This window comes from Castor canadensis, chromosome 7 (assembly GCF_047511655.1).
Source record: "Castor canadensis chromosome 7, mCasCan1.hap1v2, whole genome shotgun sequence".
NCBI classification, from domain to species: domain Eukaryota; kingdom Metazoa; phylum Chordata; class Mammalia; order Rodentia; family Castoridae; genus Castor; species Castor canadensis.
This window is the reverse complement of record NC_133392.1, coordinates 153,052,389-153,065,137: the sequence shown is the minus strand read 5'-3', so window position 1 is coordinate 153,065,137 and position 12,749 is coordinate 153,052,389. Positions and strand designations below refer to the sequence as shown.

The following is a 12,749-nucleotide window of genomic DNA, read 5'->3' as shown; positions in this document are numbered from 1 at the left end:
AATATATGGCCTGATGACCCTCAGCTTCAGGAACTGTCATCACTGTGTAGCCTGCAACAGCAGAGCTCAAGAGGCATGTGGGGAGAGCAGAGAAATACATGATAAGTGTAATGTGTGAAAGAAATCCCATTGGCATGTGGAGAAGACAGGGAAAAGCATAGCCTAGCTGGGATCATTATGGCTTACATGGTCACTGGGGAAGCCCCTCCGTTTCCCTCTTGCACAGGGTTTCTGCTCTTACCAAGAATCTGGGATTCTCCTGGCCTTAGTTCTTGATCATCTTTGACCACCATGCTGTTAAACAGAATGGTCTCTGGTGTCCTTCAATTTCATGACAGGAAAAGGGATGAGACTCATTGTTTTGTCCACCTTTCATCACGAACGTGAAGTCAGATTGCATCTGAACTGAACTATTTCATGCCTTCTTCTGGCTTGGTGTAACCTTTCCAGGTAGCCTCCAAAACCTTACTGAGTTGTGTGTCTGTTTACCTGGGGCTTTCATGGAAAAAGCTCTAGTCACAGAGCCTTTGGGGCCCACAAATCAGCTGGAACTTTACCTTCAGTACCTTAAATAGGGAATAGTAAAGGCTTCAAACCAAACTCCTCTGAGAGAAAGGGGTGGGGGGCTTTGATTGCTTACAGCTGTGCTATTACAGTCCCTCCTTGCCTCCCCGCACATGTGGAGTCACCTAATAAGAAGATTGCCAGCTTCCTGCCAATGTGGGAGCTGAATCCCTGGAGAAAGTGCCTGGCAGGATTTGGTGCAATGTCTGTAAAGTTGGCACCTTCTGATCAGCAGGTGGGATGGGAAAATAAAGATGCAGCACCCATGGAAGCAGCTGTTCTAACTCTGTCAAAGGTATTTCCTCCCCACCCCCTTTCCAGAGAAATACCCCTTGTCCTTTGCAGCAGGAGACTGATCATTCCAACACAGCACAGAGCTCCCATGGCTAAGATGGAGCACCTGGGCATTTCTGTCACCCTAATGCCAAAGGGGGATGGGTGGCATTTTCTCTCTTCTTTTCTTGATCTTTGGATATCATGGCCAGCAGTCTGGTCTCATGTCTGGCACTTCCAGGACTGTGGGCATGAAGAGGTTACCGCAGCCCTGGAGCCTGCTGGGCTGAGTTAGCACTTCCCTCTGCAAGCCTGAAAAAGGGGTGGCTTGCGTGGGCCCCCCCCCCCGCCCACTGCAGAGGTCTTTCACCATGGCTCATTCGGCTCCCCAGTGCCCGGCTTGGAGAGGGGAGCCGGAAGGCAAAGGCATCGGGAGGCGTGAAGGATGAACCTGGGCGCAGGCGATCGGCCCCCGCCGCGCGCTTCTCTTCCGTTCTCTCGCCTGTCTACAGCTGCCGCCCGGGACAGACGGACGGACAGACAGACTGACGCGCTGCCTAGGCGCTCTGGCCCGGATCTAGCAACCCACGAGCGGCGCTGCCGGAGCGCGGGGCGGCGTCTGCGAGGCCAGCTCCCCGGGGAACCTGGGGCGGCCACCGCGCCCTGCCCGCCTCCCCCGCAGGGAGACGCTGTGCCCGCAGCTGGCGCTGGGACGCGGCGGGGCTGGAGCTCCGCAGCCTGTGCACCCGGGCTGAGTGGGTCCTGGTGGCTCTCCATCGCGCGGGCACAGGGAAGGCAGACCCACGTCCCAGTCTTCCTTCCTGGGCGACAGCAATAAACTGTGGGGGAAACTTAAATTTGTCCTTTACGTCTGAGTCCCGCAGCTGCGCCAGATTTGCAGCGCCCTAGAGGGGTTCGTTTTTCACTTGACTATGCTTGATTAAAACTGCAAGGAGACGGTGGTGAGAGCAGCAGGAGGAACTATAAACTTTGGGGGTGGGGACATTGTCTTGGAGGTGACGAGTGGCCTCAGATCTGCAGTTGCTGACCCAGTGAAGAAGCCCACTGCTCAGAAACTAGGGGTCTGGACGCTGCCATATGACCAACACCAAAGACCCCCAAAGAGCCATGGAATCTACACTGGCAACATCCGGTTCTGCCACAGGCCGGGTCACCTTCTCTCACGTCTTTGGTCAGCAGTGCCAGCTGATGGAAGCAGGTAGGGACTGGGTCTGGGGGTGTGCCCCAAGAGTGGGCTCAGAGTCCCCCAGCAGGGGAGATCGCTGTGTGTGTTTCTGTCTGCCTCATCTCTTTCTTCATTAACTGGGCAACTGACATGATTGCCTGACATTTGTCACTTTAAGTGATGAAGTTTTGAGGACTGATCATGAGACTGTGCCACTTGGGTGTGATGGGCAAGGGTCCCCATTTGGCCCTCATCGTCTGTTTTCTCTGTGATTGGCTGGAGGAGGAGGGAAGGTATGCCAGGAGGGAGCTGATGATGTGGCCATCTTGGGGGGCAGGCGCCAGTCCTGGACCAGTTGCCTTTCTGTCACTTGCCTCTCTCAGCTCCAGAGTAGTGTTAAAGTCATGCCTCACCACTGCTGTTGGAGTAACTTCAACGCTCCTGAGTCTACTCTGAGCACCTCCCCCAGCCCTTGACTTGGCTGTGGGGATCCCACAATGAGCCTTCACTCGTGGTTTGTTTTCCAAAGGCTCACGTTTCATACAGCAGAGAAAAGTTGGCATGGCCTGCTGCCTTCTCCTGTACCAGCCATCTTGCTAGGATGTGCATTTGGTCATAAAGAAAACCAATCGAGTCCACAAATGATGCTGTGACTTTGTGGGAGTCACATAAGATGTAGGATACCCGTTTCTCTGCTTTTTCAGAGTTCATTCCTGTTGGGAGAAGGATCAAATGGTTTCCTAGATGTTGAAGTGTCAACTGTGCATTTTGCTTGAGTCTCAGAAAGATGGTGAGAAGGGTCTGGGGGCTTGAGTCAGTGTGGATGCCTTCTCTCCTGGTCATGTGATCTTGAAAATTGCAGACCCCACCCTCTTCCCTGGGTATCCATTTCCAGCTGCAAAGCAAAAGACCAGTTTTGGAGCCGCCTGGCCCAACCATGCCTTCCATTCTGTGACTCAGAGGAGCAAAGCACAGTGAAGTCAAACTCCAGCTGGTTCCTAAGGTGGATGTGTCTGCACAGAGAGGCAGCTTGTGGAGTGACCGAGTGAGGGCTTGGAGCTGGACTGCCTGGGTTTGAGTATCAGCTTGTTATAAGCTGTGTGACATCAGGCAAGTTACTTAGCTTCTCTGTGCCTTATCTATAGCATGGGGATGCTAGGCTCTACCTTAAAAGGACCTTGCAAAAGTGAAATAAATTAAGGAAAGCATCCTTCTGGGGGCCCAGCAAGGCATTTGTTTCTGCAGATAGGAGCATAGTGGCTTTTGTGAGAGAATACTGAACACTGAACGTCCCGTCCGAACTCCCAACATGATTCTGGTAGGTCCAGAAGAATCTCCTGCTTTGTCTGTGGAGGCATATTTTCTATGGAATGACTTAGGTGCATCAACTTCCACCCAGAGGAGGGCTCGGAGGCTGCCCTGGACCAGGGTTTCTGCCCTGCTCTACTTTGCTGTGGAAAGGCAGATTGGGTTTCTAAAATGCCTCCCTTGTGGCTTCCTGCTCTTCCCTTTGGAAGCATTCAGGCCTAAATCAGGTCACGAAAGCTTCTGTCTCCTCTTTAAAAAATCCTTTATGTCCAGAGAGCATGCAACGTGGAATAACAATGGCCATGGTCTTCAAGGAGAATGCTCTCCCCGAAGACACGCAAAGAGGAATGACTAACCCCGAACCAGAAGAGCTCACTCAATTAGGAGGCAGGCGGGATGACGGACTGACACCCACCGTTTGTCCTTGGGTTAGTATTGCAAATGAGATCTTGAGTGCTTGTGCAAATGATTCTCTGACTCCAGGGGCCTTGCAGCTGGGCTAACCATGGTTACCTCACATATACTTGGGGTGCCTACTGCGTGCCCTGCACTGTGCCAGGAACCACAGTGTCGGCAGAGTAAGGCCTGGCTTTTGCTTAGAGACCAAGATCTAGTTGGTGGTAAGTGTCAGTCAAATTGAGGAAATTAGACTTTTCAACCAGATTATTTTCCCGGTAACCTTCCTCTAGGCTTCCTATAAACTAGTCATGTAATTTTTAAAAAAACCTAACCAATTGCTACTCAGGAAGAGGAAACATTTGCGAGTTGGCTGCAAGCAAACTTTGGTCAGATGCTCAAACCTGTGACTTTGTTTGTTTATTTATTTATTTATTTATTTTTATTCATTTATTCACATAGCATTGTCAAACCTGTGACTTTAACCTCTAAAGCCCATGTTCCGCCTTGGGATAATCTTTTATTCCCATAAAACTGTCATGTCTTGGGGAAGAAGTTGATTTTTAATGGAGCCATAAGGATGCCTAATGGTGTGTGTGCGTGTGTGTGTGTGTGTGTGTGTGTGTTCAAGAGCACCTTGGATTTGGGGGGAAGAGGTAGGTTCTGGGCAGCAAGGGTTAGGGTGGGACCGATAAAACTGACCCAATTAACAGTAGAAGGAGCACAGAAGTCTACTGGACACATGGAAAGGAGATGGAGTTCTTTATATGTTAGTCCCACCTCTGCTATTGTGACTGTGTAAACTTCATAAATTCCAAAGCCTTAGACTAGGAGTTGGCAAACTATAATCCTAGGGCCAAATCTGGCCCACCACTTGTGTTTGTGAATAAAGTTTTATTGGCACACAGCCATGCTCATTCATGAACATTTTGTCCTTGGCTGCTTTTGTGCTACAGTGGTAGAGTTGAATAGTTGTGACTGAGATTTTGTGGCCTGGATAGCCAAAAATATTTATATCTGACTCTTTGCAGAAAAATCTCTGATGACCCCTGTCCTAGATCAACAGACATGGCCCATAATGGGGATAGAGAAAAGCCACGTGGGACAAGGTACAATGGCTCAAGCCTGAGAGTTTGGCTTCAGCTGGGGCTGCCTGGCTGGAACCTTTGGTGCTGATGGTGCCTTGGTTTCTCACATGCTCCCTGCTGCCCTCACAGGGCTTCACACATACAGAGGAGTTGTTTCAGAAACCATTCAGAGTAGATCTGGAAGTCTAACAAGAAGAGTTGTGTGTCCAGAGCTGTAGCACCTGAGCAAGAAAAGGTCACCCTTGCCTTGTCTTCATGGCCTCCTGGCATGAAGGCGGATTTTTTAGTCAAAAGGGGAGTTTAAGATGTTGGCAGAGCTGGGAATTAGTCATCACTCAGTCCAGTCCTCAGAAAAGGCCATCCATTTACTTTTGCAGTTTTGGAATTTTGTCTTACCTCACTCAAGGATGGAGGAGAGAGAAGCATTCTGGACTTCTGGTGGCTTGTGACCCTCTTCGTGGTCCTTCATTTCATTTCTGATGGCTAGTCCTCTTCTATTTCTAACCCCTAACCCGCATTTCTTCCTTTCCCCTTGTCCCCTGTGGTAGCCCCAGATGGTAGATGAGAGGTAGGCCTGGCCAGGAAGGTGTGATGTTGGAGACAGCCATTCTCCAGTCTTCTTGTCTGATTTCCTCCAGGTGGGAGCAGAAGGCCACACCCCCAGGCAGGCATCACCATGGTTTCTGGCCGTTTTCAACTTCGATTTCATGATGCTAGGAGGAGCTGGGGGACAGAGGGGGTGCAGCAGACACTCTGAGCAACCAGTGAGCTCCTGACGGCAGCCTGCTGAATAAGTCCCTTGGTCACCTCCTTGTTAACTCACAGAGTGTTTAACTGGTGTGCCTCTGACCTGGCATTTGGCTCAGTCTCTGCTGAGGGCTCTTGACTCATGCTTGGCCTGGTGTTCCATTGTTGGGTGACCCTATCTTGCAGGCCATGGCTCACAGGGACTTGGTTTCTTGTGCCAAGCTCTACTTGCTAAGCTGCCTCTGTGTGACTCGAGTTGATTCGCATTGCGTCTCTATTTCTGCAGGGTTCCTTTGCTTGGCCAGAATGACTAAAGTCATTCTTTCCAGTGTGTCCTGCTGATGCTGCAGGAATCCAGGCCCAATTTAAGGGGGAGGGGAGAAGAGAGAGGAGAGGACAGAACAGGAAGGTGACAAGGCTTCAGTACCTGGACTGCTGCTGCTCTGCATTGTTCCTCACTGGCAGCCCAGAAGCCACCACAGTTTGCACAGTCAAGTTAAGGATTTGTTCCCTGCCACCAACCATGCAGAAACCAACATGCATGCTGTGCCTGTCAGCCTGTCTCTCTCACCCGTCAGGCTGGAACCTGGAGCCAGAGGCTGGCTATCTTTAGACTCCATCTTGTTTCTTCTGAGGGCTGGGGCTGCACCCCTTCCCTTCAGAAGGACATGAGGTCTTATCTGTATATGGAAGCCACTTGCCACCTTTACAAGTGAGAGGTCTAGAATTAATGTTTAGGGCACCCGTGTGAGCTGAACACAATACATGCTTTTGCAAAAGTTAAATGAGTGAAGATGAGCAAAGGAGAAGATACGTGCTTGCTTCCCAGCTCTCCACACACAGAGATGGTGGCGTGGTGTTAAGGCTTCCCTGTAGATGCCCAAAAGTGGCACATGGGACCCTTAGAAGATTGTGACAGTTGGACCTGAGCCATCTGTGTGCTTGGACCACACCTCGACATCCACAAGTTCCCACCAATGGTGCTTGTATGAGGGAAAAGCAACAGGGCTGTGTTGGGTCCTTATAGCCTTGGGGCACTGGACTAAGCCTCATGTGCAGTTATCCTGGTTGTGAGCAGCACAGAATTCGCACATGAGAATAGGCATATTTTCCAGAGACCCATTTGTCAGAAGTGGGGTACGTGGTGTTAGTATAGACTTAAGAGCCCGATGGTTTGGGCTCAAATCCCAGTTCTGCTGCTTGCTAGCTGTGTGATCTTGGACAAGTCACTGAATGTCTTTGTGTTACACTTTCCTCGTCAGTAAAATGAGGATATGTTTATTACTTCATCGGGTTGGGCCAAGTTTGACAATGAGTGACTACGTGTATCACAGTGGCTTGTCCATGATATGCTATATATAAATATCTGTTGTCACCACTGCTGTTTAGTGAGACCAAGTTTAGTGACACTATGTTCCTTATAGGTATGTCTTTCTGAGCAGTAAAACTTACTGGTTTCCCTTGGCTAATCCTTGTGGTTTAAAAAATAATAAAATCCAATATTTGTCCTTTTCTTGACTCACAGGGATAGGAATCACAGAGTCAGAAAAATAAATTCCCATCCCCTAGTCACAAAAGGATGTTTAGAGAGTGTCCCCTTTGGACCGTTTTCCTGGGGGGCTCAGTTCTTATCCTTTTTTCTAGTGGAATTGGTGGTGTTTGCGCACATTCTCAAGCATGGCCTTGTTTGTGTGTTAAATTACATGTCACTCTTAATAAGGGACAGCTGAGGAAACAAAATTCCAGAATTACTTAAACAAAACATGGAGCATCTGATCTGGAGGAAGTGGTTGGAAAGACAGTCAATGTAGAAGCAAATATTTGGTCTGAGACGGCGGCCAGTAGGTCACATGTCTGAGTGCCACTTCTAAGCAACACTAGAATACAACAACCTGGAGTCCCCATTTCCCAATGAAACTTCCCAGTTTGGGGATGTATGTTATCAAATGAATAAAATTCCAAGGCAGGCATAGTAGCACACACCTGTAATCCCAGCACTTTGGGAGGTAGAGGCAGAAAGATCAGGCTACGTAGTGAGTCTCTGTCTCAAGAAAAATGTCATAAGATTCCAGAGTGTTAGCCTCCAACAGCTCTGTCCTGCTGAGGTTACCAGGAGAGTCTCTGGTTTAAGCTTCAGTTCCAATGAGCAGGGTTTAGCACTCAGGCTGTTTCTGGCATCGGTGACGTTCCCACTGTTTGCTCTTGTTCCACCTGTGTGTGGGAAATAGTGTACCATTTGGCACACTAGTGTGAGTGCATGTCCCTCCAGCTGTGAGGTCCCTCCTGTGTTGCTTGCCTTCCATCTGTGTGGCAGAAGATTGTGGCAGATGGACCTCAGCCATTGGTTTGCTCCGTCATCATAGACAGCTGCAGAAAGCTTGACAGTGATGGGAAATAGAAGCAAATCATCCTTGGGCTCCACCTTGTTCCAAACTCCAATTTAAGGTCTTGCTGGTCCAGAGTGGATGGGGGAATCCTGTCATGAAATCAAAGGTCTTCACTAAGTTTTTAAGGCACAAGTCCCCCTGCAGCCCCAGGGTGGCCAGCACAGAGCTGCTCTCTGCTTTTGATGGTAGCTGTCCATCCAGAGCAAGGGGAAGGGGTCTGGATTCAATGTGATAATTGGTATTACTGGAGATAAGTTGGTAATTCCCCACCACCCTTGGGTCCGTATTTGGTGGTGCTGGGGTTAAGAGACTAGTGGGTTCCCCACTTGAAGCTGGCCTCTGCAATACCAACAGCCCATACAGAGTGGGACCTCAGCGGTGCTTCTCCAGGGTAGGGTGGTGTACACTTGGCCTTTCCGTGTGGTCTTAGACAAGGTTAGTTGTTCAGCTTACCACCACGTCAGCTTTTTCAGTCAGCCCAATGTGGCTGCCTGAGGCAGCTCATAAAATCTGAAGGCTTGATTCACCAAATCAGGGGTTCGGGCTGTGTTCCCAAACCCTCTCCCAGATAATCACTTAAGTGGGGGCAAAGCTCTGAGCCTGGCTCAGGGTGTCTGCACATTCCCCTCCCCCTTCCCACAGGAAACAGAGTGGCTACAGGTTCAACAGAAATTTCAGGAAGGCACATCCCGAGCCCATGTGCCCTGTGTCCTGGCTATACAGTGAGCACAGCTGAGCTGGACCTGGGAATCACCAGGCAGGAAGAAGTGAGGATTTCTACCAGGGGCAGCGGGAAACCCCAAAGCATAATGATAATTGGAAGGCTTAAAACTGCCACCGTGATGTTTGGGGTGGGGGAGATGCTAAAAGCTGTAAAATACTATAAAAATAATATACCAGAGATGCCCTGGGACCCACCCCCTCTCTTAGCCAGGACTTCCAGAACTTGCTGAATCTCCCTTTTCTGGTTTATTATAGGCTTTGACCAACATGCCTTTCTTTGGACTAAGTCAGAGCTCATCCATCTTTCTGAGCACATAAGGGGCAAGCTAGATGAAGAAGACACACAGTCTGAGCTTTGATGGGAAAGGTACAGTGTTTTCCTCTGTCCTTTGTATCACCATCCACTTAGGGTCTGTGTGTTCCTTTGTTGCACCTGACAGGACAGTGCTCTGGTGGCTAGGAGGGAGACTCAGCCTTAGACACCAAAGAGAAGGTTGCTCCAGCAGGCTCCCACCTGAGGACAAAGCTACATGTGCATTTGGGACTTCCTCTCCTTAAAGCTGTTATCAGTCACCAATAGTGAGGACAAGTTAGGACACCTGGAGAGAGGGCTAGCTCAGAGACAGGAGTAAAGGGAAACAGGGAGGAGGTTGGTTCCATATCTACTGGTTTAGGTGACATGGCAGTGGAAAGACACCCACTTCTGGGCAGAAATTTAAAGGGATTTGGAGTGGCTCTGGGAAGGATGTGCTCCTGACTTGGAAAGACCAAAAGTCTTGGCCTTGAGTTCATAATGACAAGTGGATCTCAAAAGGAATTTGAGGTGGGTCCCTCAGAGTCTCCAGGTTGACCTCAGTCTCATCAGGAGCACTGGATACAGCAGGAGTCTGGGCAGCAGGGAGAGCTCCTGGTCTCTGGTTGGAAGAGAGATATGGGCTGTGGTAGAGTTAGAACCCCACCAGGGAACATAGGAAGGTCATGTTGGTGACAGAGGCAGTGTTGACAACCAGATCCATGCGTTCAATGAAACAAGCATGGGTGGAGGGACAGGAAGTGGGGTTAGCCAGAGGAGTGGAGGCAGGGGACACGAGGTATTGTTGGCAGGTGCCCTGGGATGCTGGAGGCTGGTACACACCTTCATCAGCACGGAGGAAATGTAGAGAGTTGAGACAGGTGAAAGAGCAGACTCATGACCTGAACCCTAAAATCTCTCTCCCCACCTCCACCAGGCAATGCCCCGGTTTGAAGAGATTGACTTAGAGTCAAGACCTGGCAGTACTGAGAGGGCCATAGATGTCTGGGACCAAGGCTGGTGGAGGCCAGGACCACCTTTAGAAAAGACTCACAGCAGGGTCACTGCATTTTTAGTTTTATTTTGGCTACTGTCATTGAAGAAAACCAGCTGGGTGTAGGTTTCTAAGCAAAGTTATTTTCTGTCCACACTTTGAGGATGATATTCCTGTCTTGTGACTTCCCTTGTTGCCCTTGGCCTCTGTTGGTCTTGGGATCATTTCTATGTAGGTCTTTTCCCTGCAGTTGCTTTTAAGATCTGTGTGCTGTAAGCTCTTTGGTTTCACTATAGCACATCTAGGAGTGGATCTAATTTTATTTATCCTATTTGGAGTTTGTGTTTCTCAGATCAGAGGAGTTGTGTGTCAGTTCTGGAAAATGTTCAGCTACTTTTTTTTTATTGGCTTATTTATTTATTTTTTTGAAAGAGTCTTGCTCTGTAGCCAGGCTGACCTGGAACTTGCAGTCTGATTGCCTCAGCCTCCCTAGCATGGGATTAAAGACACAGGCTACCAAGTCAGGCTTCAGCTACTTACTTCTTTGAACACTGATTCTGTCCTGTACTTTCCATTCTTTTCTCTTAGAAATTCTTTTATGGTCTGCACTGGATTTCTCACTCTGAACTCTTTCAATTTTCTATCTTCGTCTCTCAGCTGTGCTCTGCATAATGACTTATAAACTATATTCTGGTTCATTAATTTTCTTTCTGGCTGTGTCTAGTCTTTAGTCAGTCTCAGGAAATCTGTTTTTCATTTAATCTTTTTATAACCTCTAAAAGTTCTATGTAAATTCCTTGCAAATCTTCCAGGTATTCATTCTTTTATTCTAAAGTAATCTCATCTCCCTTGATGTTGGTTTTATCTTTGCTTAATCATTTAACATCCTATTTGATAAAGAATTTTATAGTCCATTTCTGGCATTCTTGGGTATAATTCTTCTGGTTGGTTTTCTCTGACTTGCATCCAAGATAGCTTGCTAACTCATGTGCTTTGTATGTTTGAATTTTGAGTTTGTGTTTTTGAGTTTTTGTCTTGAGATAGCATTGCTGTTCATATGTTGATTTCTGGGCTGGGGATTTCCTTAAACTCACAGGTAGTATAAATTTGCACCTAATCTATTTGAGGACAGGTTCAGGGTCATGAATTATTCAAGGAGATCCTCCAACCCACATCCTCTCAACCCAGCACCCCCAGTGTATGACAGACAAGCCTCTTTATCTCCTTTTGTGCATGTATGACTTATCCAAGTCCCATGTGTCCCCGAAGGTGAAACCTCTGAGATAGCTGCTGTGTGTGCGTGCATGCACGTGTGCAGATGAGCTGCACTTCTAGATCCCTGAGTGACAGAAAGCTGGGCTTCCCTCGTGCTAACAGGATCTGCTGTGTGGAATTGTTGGACTGGCCTGAGCTTCTCTGGTTGCTTCTTCTTGCATTCCTGTTTGCTTTTGCTTATTCCCAACTTTGTCTTATGGCTTCTGCTTCCACTTGACCTACGGCATCTTCCATGACAGCTATAACACACCTTGACCCATTTCTTATTGTCCCCTTTGCTGCACACACTGGACAAGACATCCTCCCAGGAATGTCTTGGGAACTCTGTGCTATTGCCAAAACCAGAGCAGGGCCAGGCCCAGAGCTGAGCCTTGCCACAGAGTATGCCTCCCCAGCACCCACAGGTGTCCTGGCCACAAGATGGAGCTGAGTGCATTCTGGAAATTTCATCCTGGTGCAAATCTTCTTTCCTAGGGACAGTCAGGCAAACCAACGTAGAGACTATGTCACACTTCTTGGGTTCTTTGGAAGCCGACAATTCCCAGCTTATATGAAGGTCATTGCAAAGTGAAATGTTCATAAGAAGGGCTTCTTAGCCCCATTAACTTAAAGGGAAGAAATGTCCTACATGGGTGGCTTTTATTCCTGCCTCTCTTGATGTGGCACCCCTGCCCCTCAGTTAGTGGGTAGAACCTTGATGGCAAGTGTTTTTATAGCCAGAGTCCCTGAGAGGGAGTCTGCACCATGAAATGGGACTTTCCAGGACCCCATGGCTCCCCTTTCAGGTCCAGAGTCCCAGCGGTGGCCAGAAGCACATTTTGTGTTTCTCCAGCCATTCCTAAGGATTGGTTGGCTAATGTCTCCCCACAGTGTGGTTGAGTGACCCCTGAAAAGACCCCTAGGATCTGAACTTGGAGTTTGGCAAGGTGAGCTAAGTTCCCAGGGCTGGCAGAGAAAAAGACCTTTATCCAGGGTACCAGGCCCAGAAATGGAAGGAGTGTCAGGACCTGGGGTAGAGCCTTCTGAGGCGTGTGTATCGATGCATGTGTGTGGGGATGCTTCCCAGTTTCTTGGAATGACCAAGGCTGGTATCACCCAGGCCCTCTTGCCCAGCAGGAGACTCTCAGGGTAGTCATTCCAGGAGCCATTGATGCCATCTCCTTGCCTGATAGTCCTTCTATAAACAACCCAGATTTCTGCTCTCCTGCCCCAGTTTCAGAATGTGTTCCGGGGAGCACAAGGCTGAATTCACTCGGCAGCCATCAGACAAACACTGGCGAAAGCTCCATGTCCCAGTGAGAAGTGTCTGTGTGGGCTTGGGGGTGACTTCTCCAACTGTAACAATTTTTGGCTTGGATGGCAATTTCTGTGCCCATGCCAGGTCAGGTTATAAGATTGTGTAGTTCATAGAGAAAGGAAGGGCAGTGCATCCTTAGCTGGGGTTCATTCCTCATGAGAATCAACAGGATTTGGCGAGTGTGATGCCAGAACAAATTTATATTCTGAATCAGCTGTC

The 12,749-nt window shown here is 48.8% G+C and overlaps 1 protein-coding gene across 1 annotated transcript in view; it reads left to right on the top strand.

The window, feature by feature from the left end:
- The first annotated feature begins 1,544 nt into the window (after window positions 1-1,544).
- Kazn (kazrin, periplakin interacting protein) overlaps window positions 1,545-12,749 on the top strand; it is a 1,020,937-nt gene continuing 1,009,732 nt past the window's right edge. Inside the window, exon 1 of the mRNA XM_074081291.1 lies at window positions 1,545-2,056. Coding sequence (XP_073937392.1) covers window positions 1,936-2,056 — 121 coding nt within the window. The 5' untranslated portion in view covers window positions 1,545-1,935. The remainder of the gene's footprint in view (window positions 2,057-12,749) is intronic.